Source organism: Ascochyta rabiei, chromosome 11, assembly GCF_004011695.2.
Source record: "Ascochyta rabiei chromosome 11, complete sequence".
In the NCBI taxonomy this organism is placed as follows: domain Eukaryota; kingdom Fungi; phylum Ascomycota; class Dothideomycetes; order Pleosporales; family Didymellaceae; genus Ascochyta; species Ascochyta rabiei.
Genome location: NC_082415.1, coordinates 673,637 through 698,655, shown reverse-complemented (window position 1 = coordinate 698,655; position 25,019 = coordinate 673,637). Strand labels below are relative to the sequence as shown.

Genomic DNA, 25,019 nt, shown 5'->3' with positions numbered 1-25,019 from the left:
GTGTCGAAGCCGCTGTCGCGGCAATCACCTCGTCTTGTATACCGGTTGTTCAGTGCAGCCTCTTCTGCCATCGTTCTCACGGCCGAACCAACGGGAGGGGACAGGAGTCGCTTGATATTGGATTAGCACATGTAAAGCATGTTCCAGTAGGTATACCTGTGTATCGTCCACACCCACCTTTAGTTTACCGGGCTCACCACTACAAATGGCAATGGCGGCCGGCCTCATTGTAGTAACCACCATGTGAAGACAAACAGCGCCATGGTCGCGTCACTTACCGTACCACAAAACGAGCGCTCGCAAATCGGCTCGGCTGAGCTGTCGTCAACGAGACCAGATTTCAGCGATATGTCATTGCAGCATCAGTGACGTCTGGCTACGCTACCATGGTACGACCTAAGCAGTCAGGCTAGCTGATTTATTCGATAGCACAACTGTGCTGATGTTCAAGTTGGACGACCTGCTCTTCAGCGAATTGAAGGGAAAGGTGGGGCCGAGACATGAGGCTGCCGAGATGAGCAGGATCAAGAAGACGCCACAGTGAACTCTGCTGGCATTTGGAGACACATGATATCCAGCAATGCCGATCCCGGACCACGGGCAGTAAGCTTGCATCTTGAGGTTTGATGCCTTCGAGATCTTGGTGTACTGATCTCTTTGGCAAGGCGGTGTAAGTGTTGACAGCGATGCAAGCTGAATTGTGGATAATTCCGCGCTACAGACGCACTGTTGTGTCGCCAAAGCCAACAAGCGCGCGTCTGCGATCCAGCTATCACATCACCAGTGGCGACGATTTAGAAGCCATGTCTTGACTTGAAGAGACAAGAGAGCGGCACACACAGCTTCAGGTTCTGGATTCATCTTAGTTTAAACACGCGGAGTTTGAGAAATGACCTCCAGCTAGTGATGTCCCAGTCTTTGTGACTGAGCGTGATTAGTCGTTAAACGATATGAGGACTTTGACGACGTTTGTGATCGTCCGCTTCGCTGAACTGTCCGTTGGCGAGCTCATTGCAGGCATAAAGCGAGGGTGCGAGCATACGGCATGTGAGTCTTCAAACCACACTCCAACCAGGAAGGTTCTATAATCTGGGATTGAGAACCCCACGGTAGCAATATCTACAATGCGGCAAGTGCTTACCTCTCATGATTCGAACAGGCTGTATATGGGTCCAGCATGCACTGAACGCCGCAGTAAGAAGATACCCATTTACAGCGGCGCTATTCAATCACACCGCCAACTTTGCGTAAGCGTACAGCTCGCATAGCTCATGCGCCGCAAGCTTATGTGGTGGCGCTTCAGCGGGCAAGTAGAATGATCAGCGACTGGAAGGTATCGTTCGGTGACGCAAAACAAGAGAGCTCCACTTCGGTAGCAAGACCTACATGTTCAAAGTTTGTCTAGAGTTCTGATCGGTCAACCTGAAGACTCAAGGTCACGCCTCAACATCAGGCGTGGGTGCAAAGGCCCGTGTGTCACGAAGTCAAGAGGATTTGCGCACTGGTGCTCCAGTAAGTGTTGATGCCCGAGCAACCCGTGTCTTCAACCATAGACAGACCACACACGTGATCCACGACTCATGTCTGCTGCATCCACCTGTCATGGTGCACCTGTGCCTCATAACGTACGGACGTGCGAGCCGCGCCCCGTCCAGCCCCGCTGCCTAGCCTGTGTAGCCTACAGCTGCAAAACATGTGGGTACCATACCCACATGTAAGTTGGATCACCTACCAATCGCGGAGCTTGCCAGGTTAGTATACAAGCGCGCGTGTAATCTGTCACCTGAGTGCACGCGTGCACGCCCGGCATCGTCTTCCCTAACACGAACGCCATTTGTATGGGTGCTGTTTCCAGCGACCCCACATCTACAGGGCCTCCACGGCTTGGCAAATCTCATCTTGCCCCTGCCTGGTACACATATCTCGATAGCCATGTGCTGAACGCGAATGGTAACGATCAGGCACGCCATCTGGCAATCCGAATCCGCAATCGTGTGATCCCAATCGAATCGATTGGTCGCTGTGCATCGTCGGTTTCGTATCGCATCTGTTCCCTCCGATAAGCCGATAGACGACCCGAGCTCCGAAGAAACTTCGTTCATCGTTGCCATATTAAATTGTGACACTCTTCCTTACAGTCGTCACCTTGCTCGAGTTGGACCAATCTTGCGTGCATCAACGCCTGCACCTCACAGACAAATGGCTGGTAGGTGCAAGTGTATCAAAGCAACAGCACCAATTTTTCTCAACGACGCCATTGGTCCGCTGTCGTTGCTTCCTCTCTACGCCACTCGGCTAGCGCGGCAAAGCGACTACCCCAAACTTGACACTGACCTACACCAGTAATCGGCAACACTAGCTAATGCGACGGATCTGGCTTTTTTCTGTAGTACATGTGAGGAAGACACCGCAGCTCTACCGGATTGTAGATCGTTCGAATGGAGTGACCGCAGTAACAACAAAGGAACTGAGCATACACGGAAGAATGCCAACCTTGATCCGTCCAGTAGCCCCTGCATGGCTGTGGCTGCACCGTAACGGCTAGACTCGATGCTACTATCTTGTTCCCCACGGTGCCGGTCCTAGCATGTATACACCCATGTCTCTTTGCTCGTCTCAGCTCCATTGAGATACACTAGCGCTTTCAAGGATGTTTTGTCAACGTCAATTGCGGGTTAAGCGAACTTTAGCGCAGCCGTGAATGACTTCCTTGCGCACGAATGTTGGAGGCGCGGTAGCTGGCTCACATAGCTATGCCCGCAGACACCTTGGCAAAATGGGTCATCTGTAGCCAGTCAGAACAAAACTTGGCTTGTCTTGTGGAGATGGCAGATGGATCCACCCCTCTGGATGGGCCTTCATTAACGACCAAGATTCTCACTTATGATCACTGTCGACGAAGACATAGATGTGAAATCAACCAAGTCTTCGGCTAATCATAGGTTGCAAAAGTACAGAACAACTTTCTGGATAGTATGATCGCTATTTTCGCATCATCGAACAAAGCCAGTCTCAGCCTCGAGGCACTCATTCGCTGAACCGCGCCGCTCAGACACATAAATCACCCCTGCAAACTCGCCTCGATCAGTTCATTGTCTCAACCTTGAGCTAACAGCTTCATGGACAGGCTGTGTACGTGCAGTACGCGCAGTCCAATACAGTATAGCCAGGCACCGAAAGTCTGGATACCCATTCCTGTAGGTTTCTTTGCCCATCGATCAATGACTGGAGCAGTCTCGTACGTTGGGCCCCACCAGACCATGCTAAGGACTGGGATCTGTATTTCGCACTTATCCTTAAATATCAGCTCAACTCCCATCTGCCAAAGAGACTCTTCACGCAACCACTGAACTCTTCAAGTCAAACCTTTAATCTGTGCCATAATCTATCATCCTCTTCCCAGATCCGCCCCACACGGGACGCCTGAGTAGGTGCATCAAGCCTAGACGTTGACGGCACAGCTAATCGGTCCGACAGCTCACCTGCATACATCATGAAGCAGCAAATTTTCGCTTCTTACGTCCCTAGCTCCTATCCAAACAAGGCGGATCTGCCAGAGTCCCACTTGCCGTTTCGTTCTGCACCAAACGGTCCGCCTACCCCAAATTCCCGCCAGCACACGTTTGACGAGACCTCGTTCTTCAACACTGCGCCCCAAGAGCATTTCAGTGTCCCAGTATCCGGAGGAGCGGAAGGCTCACTCGACACATGGCTCATGGACATACCTGCACCCTCAAGCCCAGAGTCGTCTAGGATGTCAGTGAGCCCCTCTCAGGGTATCGCAACACCGCCGTCCGATACCTTCTATTCGCCACCGTACCCTGAGCAGCTACCAGTCTATGCATATGATCTGCCAGAGCAGCCACAGCCGCTCCGGTCTTACTCCACAAGCCACCCCGAATGGGTGGACAATGCCGGAAACTGGCAACGAAACCACTCTGAAGGTGTTCTATGGGGCACTCCATCATTCGTTGCTCAACCTTGGACTCCCAATCTATACAGCGGCAACGCTCCCTCCAACGTGAATCAAACGCATACGAGCAACGCAGCACTTGCATCATTCATGTATCCTGCACAGGATCATTTCCCAACATCCGAGGTCATTCAGACAAACTCTGCTGTGGAGGCTGACGAGGGTTCCCCTTCATACGAGGACCTTACGGACAACGAAGACACATCTGACGAAAACTCCGACAGCAGTGAGGAAGAACCGGATGATAATCAGGCCGAAAGTTCCCCGTCGGGATCTAGACTCATATCAAACCTCGGATCAGCGCGCATACAAGTTGACAGATGGACTATCCCAGTCAACAGCATTCAGCAATCAGACACACGCATTTACGTGTGTAACGTACCAAACTGTCACACACCCTTTCAACGTCCAGAACATCTCCGACGACACGTCAGGTCCAAGCACACCGATCTCAGGCCCTTTCTCTGCAAGGTTCCTGCATGCAAAAAGGGGTTCTCACGTGGCGACAACTTAGCCGATCACTACTGGACACATCTTGAACGCGGCGGCCGATCTGGAGTGAATAAAAAGATGAGCCTGTCAGAGCTCAGGGTCATCCTTATGCCAGGAGGGAAGAAAATTGTACGGAAACTCAGAGACAAGCTTCAAAAACACGCGGAGAGGGAGAGACAAAAGAAGTTGCAGGTATTACGACTAGCACATCCGGTGCGTGCTATGTTGTAGAATGTTTTCTCTGTGATATATCGGGTCTTTTAGGAAGGCGTTAGGGAAGGCGTTAGGGAAGGCGTTGGGGAAGCCTGTGATTCTACGGTATCGTGTGGTATTGGGCGCACGCAGGCCTTGCGTTTATCTGCAATAGTAGTCTTTTGCCATAATACGTCTCGTTCTCATAAGCACAAGTGATGAGTCTATTCTCAGTCTAATGCTGCCAGAGTAAGCATACTCAGTCATCGCATATCTGTGGCTGCAGCAGCACAAAGTATGCGGCTCAGTGTTCACGATTTGGCGACAATCGCCAGTTCTCCAGTGAGTAGTCTGAACCAGAATCGACCCTCAGCTTCTCCAACCGTGCCTTTCAGTAGTCGTACCTCACACCTGTGGTACAGTACACGAATCGTCAACGTTGCAGTTCCCTGCCGCTCGTCCATGCGCCTTTGACGCCTTGGGCCTCTTATTGATTTCGATCACCCGCGAAAGGCACAAACCATTGGCCATATGGTCTCGTCCCAACTATCGAGTAACATGCTAGCCTCCACGACTATGCAAGTTTAGCGATGCCTGCAGCTGTAGGATGACCGTGCGGCACCTGGTGATGCTACGGCAAACGAGATAGACTTGGCAAGGAGGAACAGACCCGCAGTGCAAAAGCTAGTTACGAGCGAGCATGTGGTCTTCGTACCTCCATTGTGCAATTTCATTACAAATCCTGACTTCTTCGCAGATCCCAAGGTCCTCCAGCCAACTCTGCAGCGCTTTGAGTACCTATTGACCAGGGCGTCAAAGCGGCAGTGACGCATGGATCGCCAATTTAAGAACCCTGCCGCCAAGCGTAACGATCGGTGCTCTCCTCCGTAGTCTTTGAAGTCCCTCATCATTTACCCCATTGTCTCTTTCTGCAACCCTGCAGGTGGCCATCGTGCAATCGTCAACACATCTACTGCGCATGAGATGCCTGAGTACGCCAAACCATGTAACTGCGCCAATTCCTTCAGGATCACTCAAGAGAGCATATTGGTGGTAGTGCAGCAAACGGCGCTGCATATCTCGCTTGTTTCATAGACCAAAAACTAAATCCCAACGACGCCATACGTTGGTAGCGCGCTTCCTGGAGGATCCGCTTTCGTTAAGGCTGGCCACAATTCCCGCCTGCCACGTTTCTGCGCGCATAGATCAATTTGCGAGTCGTGTTGACCGGCCGTTACTGGAAATCGACCAGAGTAAGCGTACTGAAAGCACACCAAACAACAACGATCCGTGTGTAAGCGATCTGTCAGACCCTAACCAGTGGAGACTCTGGAGATCAACATGCATCTGTCAGACGCCGGACGCCAATCTGGGTCACGTCTCTGCAGATCACGTCCACATGAAGCTTGTACTGAAGCAGCCTGCAAGTTTCTTAACCAACTGGAGGTAGATACGGGCTTGCGCACCGGATCCGGTTCCAATTGCATCGTTTGAGGAAACTTTGACGATGTGATCGATTGATCGATTGATCGATCCGAAGACGATCAGCTCATGTTGCTATCATCAACCGAGACTCTGGTAGTGAGAACCTCAGTCTTTCCCACAGTTGACTCCCGAAAATTTCCCTCAGAATAAATCTTGAGTGGATGTCCAGTGAGGAAAAAAAAATGACACGCGCACTCACTTTCCACTGGAGATGTGTCAAATTCTCAAGGACCAAGAAAGCAAACCTGGCAAACAGCACGTTGTGGTTGGTGGTTTAGAGCGATCGTACGTTTCTTGCTGTGTGTAACTCACTGTTCCGGCCTTGCCTTATTAGTGCACGCGCTCGAAGATGATTTCTTATGCCGAAACAGGAAGATCAACAAACCAATTGCTCGACTACTTGTTATTCGTTGTCACTGCGACAAGATCTTGATAAAGGGCTTACTTGTTTACTCCAGAATGGCAACCAATCGAGTTGTGTCCAAATAAGCAACCAGCAGCTGCCCGCAATTGCAGACTCCCCATTCCCTCGATCGCTCGACTCACTCGATACACATGCAGTATTGCGGCTTTGATATGAATTGGTTGATGAACATATACTGCCCCAAGTACTCCCATCCTGTCGCTTGGTTTTCCACATCACGTTTGTTCCGAGCGTACACAGCATTCGGATCTTTTCTAAGTTCTCAGAGCGTACAAAGTGCTCTGATGAGCGTTCTCCTTCACTTTTGGTGTGATGCTTTCAGAATATCTGCAGGTTCACGGATTATCTGCAGGCATTTTCTGTTCGAGTCACCTTCATATCCACTGCCCCTTTCGGCGTTGACGCACGAGTCATCGCAGCTTCGACCTGTTCCTCCACCGCAATGTACCTCCTCCACGAGCAAGAAATACTGCAGATTGTTGTGTTGCACTTTAGGAAATATATGTGGTCTCGAAATAGGTACAACCTCATGCGCATGCATGTCGACTGCAGGCACTCCGCCTCCACACATCCTTGCACCAACACCAACACTCCACGATACTGCTCCCAAGCCCCTCAATGGCCGTAATCAGATGATGCTGTGTTGCAAATATGGATGGCTTGTGAGAGCATTAGCCAGGTTCTATAACGGTGTTTCGATGAGCCTATGCGGATGCGCATAAACCGGCGCGCCGCGGTACGACACCATCCTATTCCGTAGGTTTGAAGAGTCTAGGTGCGTCATGTAGCAGGCGAGCTTGCACAAAGATAGTGTTTCCTCCATTGGCTTATGAAATGAAGCGCCAGGACCATTGTCGTGGGTTCTCATGACTCGACTTTATCATCACATCTTCCACTCGCGCATGCAAGATTCGTTACGAGTTCTATCTCTATCGACGCCTGCCGCCACTCCATCCGAGTACGAATCGGAAGCGGCGACAACTAGCCGCTGTGCAGAATAATGTTTCTCGAAACTCGAGGCCGAGTCGTGGACACCCGCTTCCGATCCAAAACGTCGAATGCAGGTGTTATCGAGGCTTGCATGCCCACGAGGTCAGCACACCACCTTCTCGTCCCCTGTATATGCAAAGCTTCTTGGACAGGGAGTATATTCTCGAGTCTTAGTTCGATGTCTCCGGCTTCGCTGCAGTGCGACATGTAACGCTGCAAAAGGAACAGGAAAGTCTGGTATGCACAAGGTCAGTGCAATGCCTGCATCAAGTGCACTTAGCCCAATGATCGAGCAGTTAGACTGAAGAAACCTTGCTTGTGGTTGCTAGTGCTGAGAGGGAACAATCATGTTACAGCGCAGTTTTCCGAGCCATTGGAACAAAGAAGGTAGAACCGTCATTTGCTATCTTGCCACCTGCCAGCAATCAAAGACTCTGCAGACATACAAAATTAGAACTATATGCATACGTTCCTGGCGGGGAATATGAGCCACGTCCTTTATTGTGAAAAGCAGGTTGGTGGTTCTGAACGGCCAGACGCTGCGAGTTCCTGCAGAGGCCTGAATGCACGATCACGACCACAGTGATATGTACTAAATTGGGCTTGTAAAGCCACTCACTGCATCTGTATTTTGACCCAGTGCGCCCATACGAAGGCAATCACCGACTACCCAATGCTTTCCGAGCCAAATTTCTTTCAGCACCTTTTTCATCGCTCCCGACATGGCTTTCTATACAGCTCTCGAGGAGATTACCGTAACTTCATCTTCTTAACATCGCTTCACTATGTCTATCAAGCAGAGCCAGAAGCTGATAACCCTATTTTTCAGTTACTGGAGCTAGTGGCGGCTATGACAGCTTGCCTGGTCGCTACACTGTAACATTGTAGCAGGAGCGTGCAAAATCTCCGTGTTTAATTTCACGTTATTTTCTGCCGAATGTTTGTGTGTACGTGGTTCTGACACATGCACATGGTCTATCGTCAGTTTGAGGTTGTAGTTCGGTAAGTCGAGGGGTCATATTGGCTGAGAGGTATGTTAGTCATTGTGAGATGATAGCGTCAGCAGCCATTGGCGAAAGTCAGAGTGAGACTTTGAGTACAAAGGTGGTAGGCAACGAAAGTACTCTCTGCTCGAACCTGTTGTGTACGATCACAAACGTGTCGGCTAGAGCTAAATTGCAGAGTACAGCGTTGTGTCGCGCAGTGTTGGAATTAATTGACACGTTTAGCCCCCCCCCCCCCCCCCCCCCCCAAAGACTAAGGGGGTCGGAGTCCAGAGGATAGGACGTCTCACTGCAGCCGAGCGGTTCTCTCTGCACAGTCGCCCACGATGCATTGTTCTGTCAGAGTATCGTCAGTCTGTCAGCAACTCACCGCATTACATGAACACTGCTCTTCTTCTCATACAGAGTCCTTAATGAAACTGCAGTCATAAGTTGCTAGCGTTGACGTTTTGGCATTCATCTCAGCTGCATATTGCTGGCTAAAAGTGAAGTCTGAGCGTATATATTTCGGAGACTTGGCAAAGCGAACAGAAGAATTGTTGGATACAGCGATGGTCATGACACCACGGCCGATGGGTGCAGCTGCTTCGCAAAGATGTACGGGGTTTGACGGTGGTGCAGGCGCATCGAAACGTGCATCGCTCGGTACCGGTAGTGCGAGAATGAATCGCCCCGATTGCCGCTTTCTCCTCTTTGACTGTGCCCGTACGCGCTTTTGTAGTGTCTTCTCTGCAATACGTCTGTCGGTAACATGATGCGCGCTGCACTACCTTCACGTATGGTATCGCAGGTTCTGTTGATCTGTTGATTTATTCGACTGGTCTCCTCGGACAGTTAGTCGCTCTACGCCCTTAGGCACCTCGGCTTGCAAGCCAAACGTACACAAAAGCGACGCATCGATCATGGTTCACACAATCTCAAGTGACAGCATCCCGAAGACGAATTTGCAATAGGAATTAGTATACCCCTTAGAATTTGAGCCTAGCTGTATCTCTACGAACTGATGCCTGGAGCGTCGCGCTGTTCACAAACGTGTTTCGCCCCAATGTCGCAAACAGAACTCCTGTTCCCACACGTTTTATTCTGAGCAATATTGGCTCCGGTCTTATAATGACTGAGTGCTGTTGAAACAGTCGAAATCATTCGTCGGACAAGAAGCTTCCGAATCCGTCTGTAGTGCCCGAGGCTTATATCGTGACACCGTTGTTGTCGCGGTTTCTGATTTAGCCCCTCCGGGAGTGTCAGTCAAGCTTCACATCTGTCGACTTAAGCTTTTTGAGTTGGCATAAAACAAACGATGTGCCAATGACAGTCTCTAACATTTCTTAATCGGCGCTATTAGTACCCTTTCATGGCTCAGCCTCCTGGTATGAAAGCTTACTTGTGTTCATGTTCGCCGGAACTCAAACCGCGCCAACTAAACGTCCGGCAACCTTATCATCCGCCAGCGTGTGGCGCCTTATTGCTCCATCGAATAGAAACGAGGTCGGATCTGTTGGCGTGGTGTGAGACACTACACAGCTGTAAGAGGCTGTGAATAGTAAAGTACTAAGGAATTAGTCCAAGGCATGTAACACGTCCGTTTGCCGGGACCACCACGTACCCGGGTCATAGGATGCCTGGTATAATACGGGACCGTCTTCCCGGCGACTTGATCTTGCCCAAGGCTTTATACTTTCGTCCAACCCTACATTATAACAAGGACGAACACACTGGTCGTCATGTATGCTTCCATGATATTTTCAGCTGTCCTTGCAGCTAGCTTCGCGTCAGCAGCACCCGCTGGCAAGCGGGGGTCCGGTCTTTCTCCAGATGGCAACTACTTCCCGCTGGCAAATGGATTCCCGAATCCCAACAGAGAAGGCGAGATTACAATTCAGGACGGCGCACACGGTACACTACCAAACGGGCCACCACCACCAGCACTGAGTGCGGAGGGAGTCACCAACCTTAAGCTAATTGCACTGAATGAGCTTTTCGAAGTCGCCTTCTTCACGGAACTTATCTACAATGTCACAAACAAAGTCTCTGGATATGACTTGGGTATGGGTCATGATTACATGCTAGACTCATTAAACGCCATTGTCAACCAAGAAGAATTGCATGTACTCAACGCAAACGGAGCTCTTGAACACTTCAACCAAGAGAAGATTCAGCCTTGCAAATACAACTGTAAGTCATCCACAAGAAAGTATCACGATTCAGGGCTGACAACATCTCAGTCCCAGTCCAAGACTTCCAATCTGCCATCGCCTTAGCTGGTACCTTCACCGACATAGTCCTTGGTACACTGCAAGACGTCAACCAGATATTCGCCAAGAACCAAGACGATGGGCTAGTCCGCGCTGTCACATCGGTCGTCGGGAACGAGGCCGAGCAAGAAGGCTTCTTCCGACTGATGCAGAAGAAGCGGCCCTCGTCGCAGCCCTTCGTGACGACAGCAACCCGCGACTTCGCATTTACCGCAATCCAGGACTTTGCCATAGAAGGCTCGTGTCCTAACATTGCCACCATCCCGCTGAAGAGGTTCAAGCCGCTCAAGGTGGAGACAAAGACGATTCCTGCCGAGAACCAGAACCTCAAGTTCTCGTTCGATATGAAGGATGTGGGCATGTACGACACCAATGATATGCGATTGGCGTATCTGAACGGCCAGAATCAGCCGATTGTGAAGAATTTTGAAAACATCAAGATGGAGGGTGAAAAGGTGTTTTTCGAGGCGCCGTTTCCGTACGATGACTTTCTCATGAACGGTCTGACCATTGCGGCAGTCACAATGGGGGCGGATGAGTTTGCTGATGCGGATAAGATGGCTGAGGCAGCGGTATTTGGACCAGGACTTATCGAGATCGATTGAGCACCATTGCTTTGGCTGATGGAATCATGGGCGAGCATCTTCTTGCATAGCGTTGGCGTTGTCCTTACATGCGATAACCCAGAACCGAGAATACCCCTCTTGAATGTATAATGTTTATACCACCTCATGCAATCTTTACTGCTTTTGGATAGGTCCAGTGATCGTGTCACCGTGTATATCGAAGATTGGCTTGAGTTCGCGCGTTGACCATGTGATGGGGTTTTCAGGCAGCTGTCTCGTTGGCAAAGAGATCGGATTACCCATACTCCTCAAGAAATCTCTGACTGAGCTTGGCCACTCAGGATCGTTCCATACAGAAAACACTAATTTCATGTAGTCGGGTTCTGGAACGTCGCTCTGCCTAAGGCACATCAAAGCTACGCCGAGCGGGAAGGACATGGTTGACGCACCTGCGACGCCGTTATCTCGCCGAAAGAGCCATGAGACAGAGCGTAGGATAAGGCGAGCAAAAGATCGACCATGTAGACGGTTGACGTAAGGCGCGAGGTCGTCATGGAGAGAATAACGTAAAGCGCGGTCGAGTGACTGGTAGAGCAGCGTTGCTATCGCCCAGTAGCGGACGGAGAGCGAAGCAACTCCAAAATTGGCGAACTCGATAGGAACAGGTGCTTCGGTCTCAGCTATGTGAACCTCTCGCGAGTTGTTCTTAAACCATGTGTCGAGTTGACAGTGTGCAGTCCAGCACTTCTTTATTGTCCTTAGCCTCGAATCATCGAAACATTCGTCGTCTGGTGACAGAGAGTCGATATAGTCAAGTTCACTCAAGATTCCCGGGACTTCCAAGAGAATATCGATGATAGTATCACTCGAGGATTTAAATCTTCCTCGCCACGGGATTGTTTTCCATTGTTCCTCATTGAACACTGCCGGTCTTCGAGACCGAACTCCTGAAATCGCCTGTCGATCTGTCAGCGAGTGAAAAAGACCACAGTGGGGTTGTTATTGTTGTTGATGTTGTTGTTGTCTTACATTATTGTACCGTGCGAGCGTGAACATGAGGTGGGCAGTATCGGTGGTAAAAGCTTCAGGTCCCCTTGAAACAATCAAAGCAAGCTCACCCTGAGCATGGCTCATCCAATTTCGAGCTTGTGTCGAGTCTTCTCCGTCGGCACCGTACAAGATCTCGTAGATACCCATCAGCCTTGTCGTAGCAAGCAAGGCCTCGATGGTCCGTCGTTTTGGGTTCTGCAGCGCTAGTCCCAGTTCTTGGAGTGCTCTACCATATAGCGCTCGGCCTTTGTGCTGCACAGTCTGGTCTTTGGAGCCCTTCCCAAGTGTGACCATTCCAACCGCAAAGATGGTCTGACGGAGTGCCTCCTCCTGCACACTCAACGCTGCCAGCATACTGGAAAACCTGTTGACTAACTTCAAGGCCCCGCCTGTGTCCTTGTGTACAGGAAACAGTCCGAAAGCGGCCTCCACGCCTCTCATGCTGAATGCAGTTTGCGCGAGAGATAGCGGCATCACGTAGTAGGTGGAAGCCGTGACTGCCAACAAGTCCATCATCGAATCTCGATGTGGTACTGGTGGCGGATTGGCACGAGATGTAGAATGCACATATTTGCTGGTGATAAAGACGCGATCAGGGTCGTAGCCACCACATTCTATGTTTCGCTCAAGGCACTGGCTGCAGGCAGGTTGTTGGGCATCGCACTGGTAGTCGTCAGAAACGCTCAGACGTCGCGCCGGACTTGACCTCACCCCCTTCTTCCGCTTCCTGCATGTCACACAGCCCTTGGATCGCCCCGGAATGCCAACCATTGTGGCAGATAGCACCCGATTCAGAAGGTTTCGCGCTTGTAGAGGCAGCAGTAGCAGCGCACATTCCTCCGCACTGGGAATTCACCGCGCCTTAACAACAAGCGAGCTCAGCCCCTACACATCTGAGCCACTGCAACAGGCAACACAGATGATTTCGATGATGCAATCAACGTTGATGGCATAAGCTGAACGTGCGACAGGCGACGAGTGAGCGAATGACAGGCGTGAGGCCCCCAATCCCCGCTTACCTTCGGGGCAGGATCAGCCGAGACGGCTAACTCCTTTGGGCTCATTGCGCGCGAGGCAGTTCTGCGCGAGTGCCGAGACGTGTACAAGACTGTCATCCGTCCAATCTCAAGCTCTTGCATACGCATCTCTGTCTGCGATCTCAATTTGAGCTGAATTTATGGGAGATGCGAATAGATTCGTGCCGCAGTAGATGTCAGCCCGGGCTAAAGAGACTTGCGCGCATTTGCTTACGTCATTTGCGGAGAGTTTGTTCACTGCGGCAACGTATGAAAGTACAACAATGAATTCCCACTTTAGGCTAGCGTTGCGCAGAGCGATAGTCATTGTGAGCACCACGAGGTGTTGGACGTCTACAAGAAGAGAGCTCGTTCTTGCGAGAGAACAGCGAATTCATACTACACCCAACCACTCATCCATCATATCCGTCTATACAGCTGTGGACTTGCAAACAAAATCATATCCTATTGAAACCTCTTCTACATCCGCCACCATGACAAAGTCAACTCATTCCTCAAAGAACACCTCCAACAGCAGGACGCGAAGAATCTACAGCTCTCTCGGCTTCAGTAAAGCATACAACTTCGTCTTCTACTTCATCTTCGCCGGTGCGCTTCTCGGCTTTGCACTCGCCCGATTCATGTACCTCAACTTCAACGGGCAATTCTGCGCGCCGAACCCTGCGTCAGGAGACTCCGCTGCGCCCGGCGAATGCTACTACTACACACGCTTCACGCGCGACAAGATCGGCATCATGCTGCATCTTGCCGGGATCCTGCCCGCCAGCCTTCTTGTTGTGCTGCAGTTCACGCCCTTCATTCGTCATCGGTGGATTCTCATTCACCGCATTTCGGGGTACGTAGCTGTGCTTCTGTACATTGTGAGTCTCGTGGGTGCGCTGATGATTGCACGACATGCTTTCGGCGGAGGTCTGGATGTGCAAGTCTGGGTCGGTTTCGTTGGGATTGGAGTTCTCATCTGCTTCATCCTGGCTATTGTCAACGTGAAGAGGCTGCAGATCGAGCAGCATCGAGCTTGGATGTTGAGAGGGTGGTTCTACGTGCGTCTTCCCTTTCTGTATCTTGACATGCTGAGAAGCGCTCTTGCTAACACAACGCAGGCTGGTTCTATCATCACGAGCCGATTTGTTATGATCATCGCCGCAATGCTTGTATCCAACAAAGACTACTACATCGTCTGGCCGTGTGCGAAGATTGCGGCCACCATTGCCGATGGGATGGACTTGGCGTCCGAGTACCCTGCTTGCGCATCTTACGCAGATGGCAGCAACCTGGCTCAAGTATCTGCAGTCCTTGCAGATATGGATGGTACCTCTTCAGTGAATGCGGGCGCTGCGTTGAATGTCAACTTTGGCATGGCTTTGTGGCTCGCTTTCGCGATACATGCAGTTGGCATCGAGGTCTATGTGAGTCTCATCTTGCCCTTTTGTGGCGAACCCGCAGCTGATGCAAACACAGCTGCACCTTACCCCGAAAGAAGCTGAGCGACTGAGACAAGTCAGCTACACACGACAGCTAGAAGCTGGTATGAGCAACCCAGGCTCCGCGGGTCTGACTGCCGATCGACTTGGTGATGCAGAGAAGTGGGTCGCTGAGGACGTGAAAGCCAGCAACAGTAAGCCAGCGAAATTGGAAGATCGTTTCGTGGATGGAGGTACCAAATAGTTCGATGGATATTTACTAGGCTTCCATAAACTAAAAGTTTACCTCTTTAGGCAGAACGATTGCAGAGTCGATATGACTTCCACTCAAAACACTGTCATTTAACAAGCCGACGGGTGATAGCATGTCATTGTCGTTGCTCAATACTTGCTTGCTTCTGAATTCAACGCCACATGCCTCACATGAACAAATCGAATTCGACATATGAACTCTATTTTCTGGTGCGGAGACTACAGAATCCCAAACGTTTATCTCTGTTAGAAATATGGAAATGATCGACTGCAGTGGAACCAATATTCCCAGTGAAATACCCATGGTTCAGGCGATTGTGTATTCCTTCAGTCCATACTTGGCAAAATCCCCCCAGTTTATCTTTGCATTGGCATCTGACAGAAGTTTGTGACCGTAATTGTGATCAGCCAAATACGCAACGTTAACCATAGTGTGTACTGTACTGCCATCCAGCCCTCATGGAACAGGTCGCAGGGTGAATGGGAAGTTGTTGCCAAAAAGGCCCACGACTACATCGCCAGGCCGGACTCCTTTCTCGATATCAAGATGTACAGTGAGTCCCAAGCGATTCTCCTCTGTGACAAAGACGATAGACGATATGGGGTGTGTCAATTTGGAAAGCACATTTTAGTATTGTGAGGGATATTTGATTTCCATTTGATGATTCAAAATCTTATTAAAGGACTGAACGTCTTCGATTCTCTCCTCTCTCTCTATAGTGAGGACCTGCAAGAACGTGTCCTCGGCGATGGATTGAGGTTTCAAGATGTTGTTGTAGATATCGTACAAAGCGACACCACTAGCCCCAACGGTGGGCGTTCCGTCGACCATTGTCGAGCCAGAAATTTTGGCGATGGTCCCTAGATGTACGCCACAAGTAACAAGTTGCTTGAAGTCTTCCGACACCTTGACGGATCTGGGAATGTTAACATTGAGTCTTAGATTGTCGTCGCCTGGCCCTTGTGGGACAAGGCGATACGGATCATTGTTATCATAGAGTCCCAAAGTTCGCGAGCTGATGGTAAGGTCCAAAGCCCACGATGGTAGTCCAGAAAAAGCCTGATCGATTGGTGGCTTAACCGTTATGTGAAGAGGATGTAGTGGTAACCAATTGTATGGGAAATGACTATGCTTGTCCAGAAGCATACTGTATGTTGTCTCAGAAAGAACTCTTTCCACCGTCTTCGAATAGTCAGGGACCAATATCATCTGGCCATCAGAAAACCTTCGTAGACTTAGCAAGCCATAAGCCTTGTCTCGGGGATCGGTAGCCAGTGAGCTCGCAGATCGATAGAGCAGCGTGGCAAGAGTTGATGTTTGCCATTCCTTGATTCGACCAAGGAGTATCAAGCGGTATGTTGCATCATAGAAGGTGTGCCATAACTGGGACCCACTGAAGTCTCGAAGCTTTCGTTTATCAGTTCCCCCACGTAGTTGTGCAGCAGCGACCAATGTAGGGTTCTTGCACCAAGGTGGACAACCGGATCGTTCCTCGCCAATACCAATTTTTGGGTGACCCACACCCGTCCAAACCACGGTCGTCGACATATACGCCTCAAGATTCTCAGCAAATAAGCCTGCTCTTTCTGCGCCTCTGGCATCTCGCCGCTTTCGATGCATTTCAATGCATACTCATCCCCAGCACGCTCTGGACCCAAACACACGAGCACGTTCTGCGCTGAAGAGTAAATATCCTTCATAAGTTGGACTCGATCGTTTCTCTCATCAACATCACCCTGATTGATACTAAGAGCATCTACCCACAAGAGCCTCGCCTGGTTAATCTTGTCGCGGAGATGACGAAGTGCGCAGTCGAGGAACAAGCCGATGGCGATGCTCTTGCCGTTGATTGCCGCTTTGTGTGGACACTTCTCGTTGCCCCAATAGTACGACAATGCATCATAATGTGGGCGCTTCCTTACCAATCTACTGGTCCGCAGAGTAATCACCCAGTCGTCATCAAAATTTCCAGGCTCAAGCTCAAGTAGCCAGGTTTCCCGAAATCCTCGCCTAAGAGGCGCGTAGGGGCTGTCGAGCGTGCAGCGCGGTGATGATGCGGAAGGGTCCATTGTGTTGTTAACAATCGGGAGTAGCTAGTCAGTGGCTACGGTTGTGATCTGCTTGTGCGAGATCTTCATTGGTGCTTCAAAGGCTTCTGCGGGGCAGAGCGAGGTTCGAGATGCCACCTAATACCGTCAGGTACAACAAGAACCCCCGACATTCGATACAGTGCGGCGTGCAATAACTTCGATCCCTTATTCAAGTTGAATGTTGTATGGTTGTGATGGAAGACAGTAACCAGGCAGACGACTTGCACGAGAAAAAGAAGAGGGCACGAACAGCAGGCAACCTCGCTCACCAACTCAGCCCCCTTGCAAGCGCTCACCACTCCACTTCATATCCACCCTACCTCGCAGCCCGCACGCGCCGTCGCGCGCTCGATTTCCAATGCGAGCCTCGCATTGCCAAAGCTTGCGCGTAGCTTACGCATAGCTCCGGTCTCGAGCGTGCTGGTGGTGTCGGCGAGGCGATGCGGACATGATGGTGAGATCTTGAAGGAGAAGGCAAAGTAAGGCAAAGCAGAAGGCCACATGGTATCTTCTCGGCTAGTGCTTTCGTGCACTGCGCACGAACGACAAGAACATCACGAATGCGCACCAACAGTCGTAGTGTTTACATGTCTGAACGATAAAGTGTAATGGTAGTCAAACTAGAAAAGTTGATGATGCACTTGCCACTGCGTGTGCGGAAACACGCTGTGCAACGCCATATAAATACGGTAGGTGTACAACTCCCCGTTCCCCTTGCGCGACCAATATTCTACTTGCCGCCAAATTCTTGAGCCAGCTTACTCCGCGCGCGCAGCTGGTGTCCGTACTTGAACATGACGAAAGGGATGAGACTAAGCAAGGTGCCGAACAGGGCGAGGATCAGGCCCGCGTACTGGCTGCCGACGTTGTGGAAGAAGGCGCTGGCGAAGAGTGGGGTCACGGCGCCGAGGGTGTTGCGCATGAGACCTTGGCCCGCGATGGCAGACGATGAGGACTCGCCGTAGCAGTCAGCGGTGTAGCTGTATGTCGACTCGAAGACGAAGAAGATGCCGAACGCGATGGGTGCGAGGCCGATGGTCGGCGCGATCCAGGGAATGTATCCGTACTGGGTGAAGGAGTAGATGAACAGACCGACGGGGAGCCAGACGGCGCCGAACATGGCTCCGTAGAGGCGGTGCTCGGGCACCACTTGGACGGCAGGGTCGGCTTGGAGCTTATTGTACTTGCGCATCTGCAAGTGGTGCGCTGCCCAGCCGAGGAACGTGCCAATGGCGAGCGAAATGTACGGCAGGCCTGCGACGCCCTCGTTCCAACCGCGCTTTTCGGAGAAGGTGATAGGGATGACGGACAGGAACAGGAACACTACGGCCCAACAGAAGGCAATCCACATGCCGAAGGCGAAAACGACAGGCTCGGTGACTAGCATACGGATGGCCTTGACGGACGAAGCTTTCAACATGGACTGGACGTCAGGCGTGTAGATGTCGTCTTCGGCCACGTAGCGCTCGTCGCCTGTCGCTTTGCGGAGTGCGACCGCGCGCTTGTGAAGGCAGACACCACCGCGAGTCTCGGGGAAAGCGAGGAAGATGGCGATGAGCAAGGGCACGTTAGCAATGCCTTGGATGCCTTCGATCCAACGCCATCCAATGGCCTGGTCGATGAAACCGGCATAGATGGGTGCGGAAACGGTACCGAAAATGGCAACGAAACTGAACATAGCCATAGGTCGACCACGCTTCTCAGCCGGGTACATGTCGTCGAATGTACCTCCAACCAAGATGGTACCGACACAGCCAAAAAGACCAAGAAGGAGACGAAGGCCGATGATGGTGTTGATGTCTGGGGCGAGCGCAAGCCCGATGAAAAGTAGCGAGAAGCACAGGAAAGAGGAAGCGTAGACGATCTTGCGACCGACAAGCTCGCAGAAAGGAGCAAGGACCATGGGCGCAACGGCACAAGCCATGTTGAAAGTGAACAGACCCCATTGGCCCTGGAGACTGCCGACGCCGAACTCTTCGCACATACTGTTGATGCCTGAAGAGTAGGCTGTGGTTGCGAGACCGATGAAGAGCGTCATGAGATTGAGCATGGTGGTGATGCTGCGCTTGTACCAAGGATTCCAGTTGAAAGGGTTCTCCCTGTCGCCGGTGGCAAAGGTGAGAACGATGTACTCCTTGTCGTTGTGCTTGACTGTCTCGGTGAGGGTCAGTGGCATATCAATGTCGACCGTCTTGATGGGGCCGCAGTCCGCATCGACGTCGTTGTTCCCTTCGCTGACATGCTTTCCACCGACAACTCTCCCGATCACGGGTTCGCCCTGCTCATTGCGGATCACCTCTGAGTTGTAATCAGGAGTATCGGCACCATCTTCTTCCTTGTCGTTGTCCTTGCTGTTAGCCCGGGAGAGGTAGGCGTGCGGTGTCGTGGCAGCAGTAGAATGAGCCCGTGGAGTGGCGGGTGTGCTTGCTGCTACGAAGGAATTGTTCCTCGACGCCACGAAGGAGTTGTTTCGGGACTGGGCTATCGAGTTGGCCCTGGACGCGGCCAGTGAGTTGGGCCTTGAAGGCGGTCTGGAGAATGAGGGACCGTAGTAGCCTGACATGATGTTGACAATCGAAGAAGCGATTGGGGCTTATCCTGCGCGGAGAAGATGGGGAGCCACGCGGGTTTTGTCCATCACCAGCAGGCTGATACTCGGCACCGGAGGTGAGCTGTTTCCTTCGGCAGGTTACGAGCTAGCGGTCAGTGTGGACCTCGACACCGTTATCAGATCCACAAATAATCTGGCCGTGACGATGCCGACAGGAGAACTCGAAACTATGCTAGACAGGCGAGGTGCACCGGAAGACGTGTTGACAAGTGCGTCATGTTCGTGACAGTGGACGGAAGATGCTGGTCTGGTTGGCCTATCGAACACGTACGTTCGAATCGAAAAGCGTGCGACGTGCGCAATCGTGACAGGCACAGTGAGGGATGCCTCTCCGGCCAAGGCTGGACTAAGGTGAGGCTCTGCGGGATCTGGACAGGGATGAAACTTTGCGAGGGCCCACCCATCCTACGGTCCGTTCGGCAAGATCAAACCAATGATGCATGGTTTGTGGTATGACGTCGTAGTGGGTCGAATTCTCATCAACAACACCATAACAAAACACAGCGTTGTTCCTAGAATGGCCGGTGTCCTCCCTGAAAATCGAAGCAGACTTTTCCATTCAAGTAGCCAAAAACACAAATCGCCCTTGGCGCCATCCGGTGTGCTGCCATGGTAGCTGGCATGAGTAGTGTAGGTGAGCCAAAGCGACGCGGGTTTTGACCAACCAAGACCGCAAAACCTCCAGGTACTAATGTTGCGCCAATCAGACAGCTGTTGCTTGCTGGCTACCTCTGCTGCACGCCTTGTGCGGACTGTAAAAGTCTCCACAAGCAGATTTGCTCTGCAAGCACTGTCGTGCTCACCTACACTACTTGTGCCACCTACCATACGTGCACAGTAAGCACGTACACATCTTGTCTCGGCCTGGCAATGACATCAATCTGCATACATACGCAGGGCTGCACGAATTCGTCCTTTGCCTCTGGCTCCATTCTTGGTAGCTTCTGGCGTCCCAACAACTGCGCTAGTTGCAAACTCTGTAGTGCACCTGTGCGTGCTTGTGTTCGCGCCACCTTCGGGATCGGCGTGAGGCTCTGGGTGGGTCTGCAGGGGTCTGCACGGACTATGATGCTACGTATCGTGACACTTGCGTGTTCAATCCAGATTGCACACAGAGTTTTATGCGAATTCGCCGTCAGCTTTTTTCGGAGCGATGCGGGCGCGTGATCGTAAGCAAGGAAAAGCTGGACGTGTGGATTTTGCATGGGATGAGACGGCATGACGCACGTGATGCGCGGTGTGTCATCTTCAGTGGACATCGGGTCGAGTGAAGGGGAAAATCTTGAGAGTGAAAGCAGTGGTATCATTCGCGTATGTCCAATATTTCCTGATGCGCGCCGTCCGTTGGCGCACGCCCCAATACCCTCCCAAAACCAGTTGGGTAGTCCTTTGTTCCAGAACGCCTAAAGTGCAAAAGCCAATCATGATTCTCTCAGCCCACGCTGACCGACTGGTGCATTGTTATGCACCCCCATGTCGTTGGCGCCAAACCCACCGTCGCCAAAGTAAAGCATATCATGCGGTAGGTACTCCAGATCCCAGGGCATCATGTCTGCGCCGAGCACAGACATGTCCACATCCTGCGTGTCGATGACCATGTTGCCAAATGCGTTGTCTGTTGGCGTGGTGTACATGCCGAACGTCGGTGAGAATTCATTTGTTTGCACCTGATGCGCTTGGTTGTGTTGCACGGACGCAGATCTGACGTAGGAGGTAGCGTACTGCGGAGGCGCAAGATTGGGTGATGCGCTATGGAATGGAGAGTGGAGGTTCAACAGAAGATCAGCGTCCGATACCAACGCAGGATCAGGTGCAGGCACAAGTCCGTATGGATTGTTGGCCGGGGGCGGGGGCATAGACGCGGGGTTGAAGTGTGGATAGATGGATGGTGACGGCATAGCTGGCTGCGAGGGCTCGAATTTGACCGAAGGATTCGAAATGAGTGAAGCGATGGAGGGATGTGTACTAGCGGGCGGCCGGGACGGTGCTTGCTTTGCCCCCTGTCCAGCGTTGTTGTCATTGTTGCTGTCAGACGTGTACATGACGGCAACATTCGTGGACGGAGAGTTCATTGTGCCAGTAAGCGACCAACCAATGGCTGATGCAACATTAGCGATGGCCTTGCACGCATTCAATTTCGAGCACGTACCTTGAGTAGAGAGGCCTATTGGCGAGCCAGGCATGGTAGGCGTTCTGGTTCCTTTTCTGATGGCCACAGGCACATTGGTCATGTCGCCGTCCGGGCTCCGCGTCGTCAAGTACGTGCCCCAACTGACCTTCCTGCGCCACCCAGGACTCGTAAACGAGGGCTCTGGTCGGGGGACTTCCAAAGCGCTCTCCATTTCTTCTCTGGTGTATAGTAGTGGATTATCAACTCCCTTTGCTTTCTGGTCTAGTACAGTGACGATGTACTTGACACCTCCCCAGTATGTCTCGAGTGACTTGAGTGCACGGTAGCAGCGTTGGTAGTTCTGGTTTGCTGCCGAGGCGAGTAGGGTGTGTTTGGAAGCTTGCGCTTGTTCACGGTCGTGCAAGGCATTCAACCTGTCTCCATTGGTCAGGGTTTTGTCGAGGTTCAGTTGTGTAAGCGGAGCTTTAGTTTCCCTTGGCTCGCCCCGCGGACCGGGAGATACAGGTCGAGATGGAGGGCGAGATGGAGGGCGAGATGGAGGGCGAGATGGAGGGCGAGATGGAGGGCGAGACGGAGGGCGAGACGGAGGTCGAGATTGCGGCTGAGAGGATGCTGAGTGCATTGCAGGTTCCTGGAGAAAGGCACACGCAGCTATATAGATAGGCTGACTGTAGCAACATTAGCTAGCTAGCGATTTGGGACAAACAGACATACAGTACCTTGTGAATGGATTGCACACCCCAGTCTTTGCATCGATGAGTTCAGTGAAAGACAAGATGTCGGCAACTGTCTTGGCGGAAGACATTGAAATTTCCTTGCTGTTAGCGGAGAGCGATTGTGGACTTCCTTCGAATGGCTTTAGCAGAGTCGGCTGGTGGAGCAAGACTATCAGAACGTGAAACCAGCAGTGGAGGAGCAGAAAGTTTGTTCCCTGGTTAAACTTGACATACTGCTGAAAGTTGACGGCGTTGAAGTGTAGCTTTGGTGACAAGTTCTGGTAGATTTCTGTTAAACGGTTCTCAAGAGAATCGAGTTGCTTCTGCAGGTCCTTCGTAATGTCTGAAACATCCCTCACTCTGTTCAACAAATCCGTGGCGCGCCCATAGAGGTGAATGATACGGATGAGGGCAGGAAAGGGCAATGGCCACCCTGATGACGGATCCACTTCGTCCAACGAGGGAAAGCTAATCTCTATGTCGCGATCGCGAATTGTGACCGGACGCCCAGTACCTGATGAGATGACACGGTCCAGGAAAAAGATGGACCAGAAGGTGTCGAGACGCTCGCGTTCGACGGACCTTTGTTCCTGTTCGTCAGAGGTAGTTCCTTCGGTCTGCTGTGAGCGTCTCTCTTGCAATGCTGGCATCTTGCCGCTGTTGGAGTCCGTCTTGACGAGCTTGGGAGTGATGCCGTTGCGGCCCTCGTACTTGAGCCCTTCCAGCGTCTGCATGCCCAGGTCCTGCGCCATGCGAATAGCGATACCTAGGTACATCCAAAGTCCACTGTCACGGCTCGCCCCAAACTCATCGTAGGCTAACAACAGTGCAGCCTGCACCACGGCCACATTGGGGCACGGGAAGGCGTCTGGTATGTTGGATTTTGCTCGTTGGGCGAAAGCTTGCCCTGCTTCAGGGTGATGGGTCCTGGACTTGTTGTCGGTTGTATCTTGCTGTTGACTGCTTCCCGCCCGCATCAACATTGGGTGAGTGGAGAATCTGGCAGCCAAAGCGCACACAGCGTCGACAAGAATGGCATCGACCTGCTTTTCCTCGAGATCCCGCATGAAGCGCTCGCGTTGCAGGAAGGGAAAGCAGCAGCCTAGATTGACGAAGAACAGATTGCACAGATGTGTGATGAGCGGACTGGGGGACAAGTTCGAGTGGTCGTAGACGGGTATCTCGAGCGGGGTGCGCGCCTCAGCTATTGGTGGCGAGCCCAGCGGCTCTGCAGGCGATGATTCGACAGCGTGCTGGTCTGAGAGCGTGTGGGCGCTTCCATGTCGCTGGCCTCTGACCTTGACGACCATTTGGCGGAAGCCAGGCATGATGGCGGTGGGGCCAAAGTAGCGGAAGTAGGGCATCCTGTTGCGCGTGCTGAGGCTGAGCAGGCTGCTCTCGTCGTCGCCCTCTTGCGTGGGCGCGAGATTGGTGGTGGAGGCGTCAGACAGCGCTGACATGTTGGACGAAGCCATGTGCGGCAGCTGTGGGCGAGGGGGTTGAGGAGGGGGGTGTGGCGGCGGCGGTGGCGGTTGTGGCGGTGGTGGTGGTGGAACGTCGATGGAGAGTTCTCTTTTTCTGCCAGGTGCACTGGTTGGCTCTGTGCTCTCTCTGCGGCCGGCCTTTGTGCTGTCGCGGCTCGTGTCCGGCAGGGCGTTGTCGTCTCCATAGCCGGCGCATTCGTGCTTGTTCTGGGTGCATGTACCGCAGACTGGGCGTTCGCCTGCAGCATGTCAGTCCAATGGGCGCAGTGCAGTCGTGTGCTGGTTCGCCCACCAGAGCAGCGCGTCTTCTTGCGGCGACAGGTCAGGCAGGCCGAGTTGATCCTGCGGCGCTTTGCGTAGGGCCCATCGTGGTTGGTGACGAAGCGGATGGGCTTTGGCTGGAGGGCCGAGGCGGGGATTGAGGCAGCGGCAGTAGCAGGAGCAGGAGCATGAGCAGGAGTAGAAGCAGGAGTAGAAGCAGGAGCAGGAGCAGGAGCAGGAGTACGAGTAGGAGCAGGAGCAGGAGTACGAGCAGGAGCAGGAGCAGGAGTACGAGTAGGAGCGGTCGAGGGAGGTCCGTGATTCATTACAGAACCTGCATGGATGGATGGCTGCCCTGGTGTGAATGCTGCGAGGCGAGGGGCGAGGCGTCAAATGTGGAATGTGCAGAGTGGAGAGCTTGGGGCTTGGGGCTTGGGCGGGGCAGCCAGCGAGAATCAGAGCGGCAGGCCACCAGGAACCAGAACGACAGGCCGCCAGACAACAGACAAGCAGCAAGCGGGAGTGGAGAAGCGTCAGACACAACGACAGAAGGTGTGGAGAAGCAGGCGCATGGTCAGCAGCAGTCC

General features: G+C 52.3%; 7 protein-coding genes across 9 annotated transcripts, besides 8 other annotated features; 3 read left to right on the top strand and 4 right to left on the bottom strand.

The window, feature by feature from the left end:
- Positions 1-3,493: 3,493 nt before the first annotated feature.
- EKO05_0006811 (uncharacterized protein) lies at positions 3,494-4,696 on the top strand (the record flags this gene model as incomplete). Its single annotated transcript, XM_038946227.1, has 1 exon — positions 3,494-4,696. One exon carries the CDS (start codon positions 3,494-3,496, stop codon positions 4,694-4,696), a length of 1,203 nt encoding a protein of 400 aa, XP_038797344.1.
- A 35-nt stretch (positions 4,697-4,731) lies between these two features.
- Positions 4,732-4,765: a tandem repeat.
- Positions 4,766-6,158: 1,393 nt separating this feature from the next.
- Positions 6,159-6,191: a tandem repeat.
- Positions 6,192-8,785: 2,594 nt separating this feature from the next.
- Positions 8,786-8,808: a tandem repeat.
- A 1,473-nt stretch (positions 8,809-10,281) lies between these two features.
- EKO05_0006810 (uncharacterized protein) lies at positions 10,282-11,417 on the top strand (the record flags this gene model as incomplete). Its single annotated transcript, XM_038940825.1, has 2 exons — positions 10,282-10,732; positions 10,783-11,417. 2 exons carry the CDS (start codon positions 10,282-10,284, stop codon positions 11,415-11,417), a joined length of 1,086 nt encoding a protein of 361 aa, XP_038797343.1.
- Positions 11,418-11,552: 135 nt separating this feature from the next.
- On the bottom strand, positions 11,553-13,199 carry EKO05_0006809 (uncharacterized protein; the record flags this gene model as incomplete). 2 transcript variants are annotated; one of them, XM_059636891.1, is made up of 3 exons in its annotated part: positions 11,553-12,335; positions 12,408-13,091; positions 13,140-13,199. In XM_059636891.1, 3 exons carry the CDS (start codon positions 13,197-13,199, stop codon positions 11,553-11,555), a joined length of 1,527 nt encoding a protein of 508 aa, XP_059492874.1. The 2 variants fall into 2 exon arrangements, with proteins under 2 accessions (XP_059492874.1, XP_038797342.2); XM_038940913.2 differs by having other exon boundaries at positions 12,408-13,199.
- Positions 12,374-12,402: a tandem repeat.
- A 439-nt stretch (positions 13,200-13,638) lies between the features above and the next one.
- Positions 13,639-15,130, top strand: EKO05_0006808 (uncharacterized protein; the record flags this gene model as incomplete). 2 transcript variants are annotated; one of them, XM_038940871.2, is made up of 3 exons in its annotated part: positions 13,639-14,505; positions 14,566-14,871; positions 14,924-15,130. In XM_038940871.2, the coding sequence occupies 3 exons, from the start codon at positions 13,639-13,641 to the stop codon at positions 15,128-15,130; spliced, it is 1,380 nt and encodes a 459-aa protein (XP_038797341.2). The 2 variants fall into 2 exon arrangements, with proteins under 2 accessions (XP_038797341.2, XP_059492873.1); XM_059636890.1 differs by having other exon boundaries at positions 13,639-14,871.
- A 636-nt stretch (positions 15,131-15,766) lies between these two features.
- Positions 15,767-16,759, bottom strand: EKO05_0006807 (uncharacterized protein; the record flags this gene model as incomplete). Its single annotated transcript, XM_038940854.2, has 1 exon — positions 15,767-16,759. One exon carries the CDS (start codon positions 16,757-16,759, stop codon positions 15,767-15,769), a length of 993 nt encoding a protein of 330 aa, XP_038797340.2.
- Positions 16,760-17,959: 1,200 nt separating this feature from the next.
- EKO05_0006806 (uncharacterized protein) lies at positions 17,960-19,792 on the bottom strand (the record flags this gene model as incomplete). Its single annotated transcript, XM_038946226.1, has 1 exon — positions 17,960-19,792. One exon carries the CDS (start codon positions 19,790-19,792, stop codon positions 17,960-17,962), a length of 1,833 nt encoding a protein of 610 aa, XP_038797339.1.
- A 655-nt stretch (positions 19,793-20,447) lies between these two features.
- Positions 20,448-20,498: a dispersed repeat.
- A 132-nt stretch (positions 20,499-20,630) lies between these two features.
- Positions 20,631-20,669: a dispersed repeat.
- Positions 20,670-21,261: 592 nt separating this feature from the next.
- EKO05_0006805 (uncharacterized protein) lies at positions 21,262-24,758 on the bottom strand (the record flags this gene model as incomplete). The annotated part of the gene is made up of 4 exons (XM_038940688.1): positions 21,262-21,938; positions 21,990-22,639; positions 22,691-24,410; positions 24,464-24,758. The coding sequence occupies 4 exons, from the start codon at positions 24,756-24,758 to the stop codon at positions 21,262-21,264; spliced, it is 3,342 nt and encodes a 1,113-aa protein (XP_038797338.1).
- Positions 24,174-24,240: a tandem repeat.
- Positions 24,601-24,721: a tandem repeat.
- Positions 24,759-25,019: the final 261 nt, after the last annotated feature.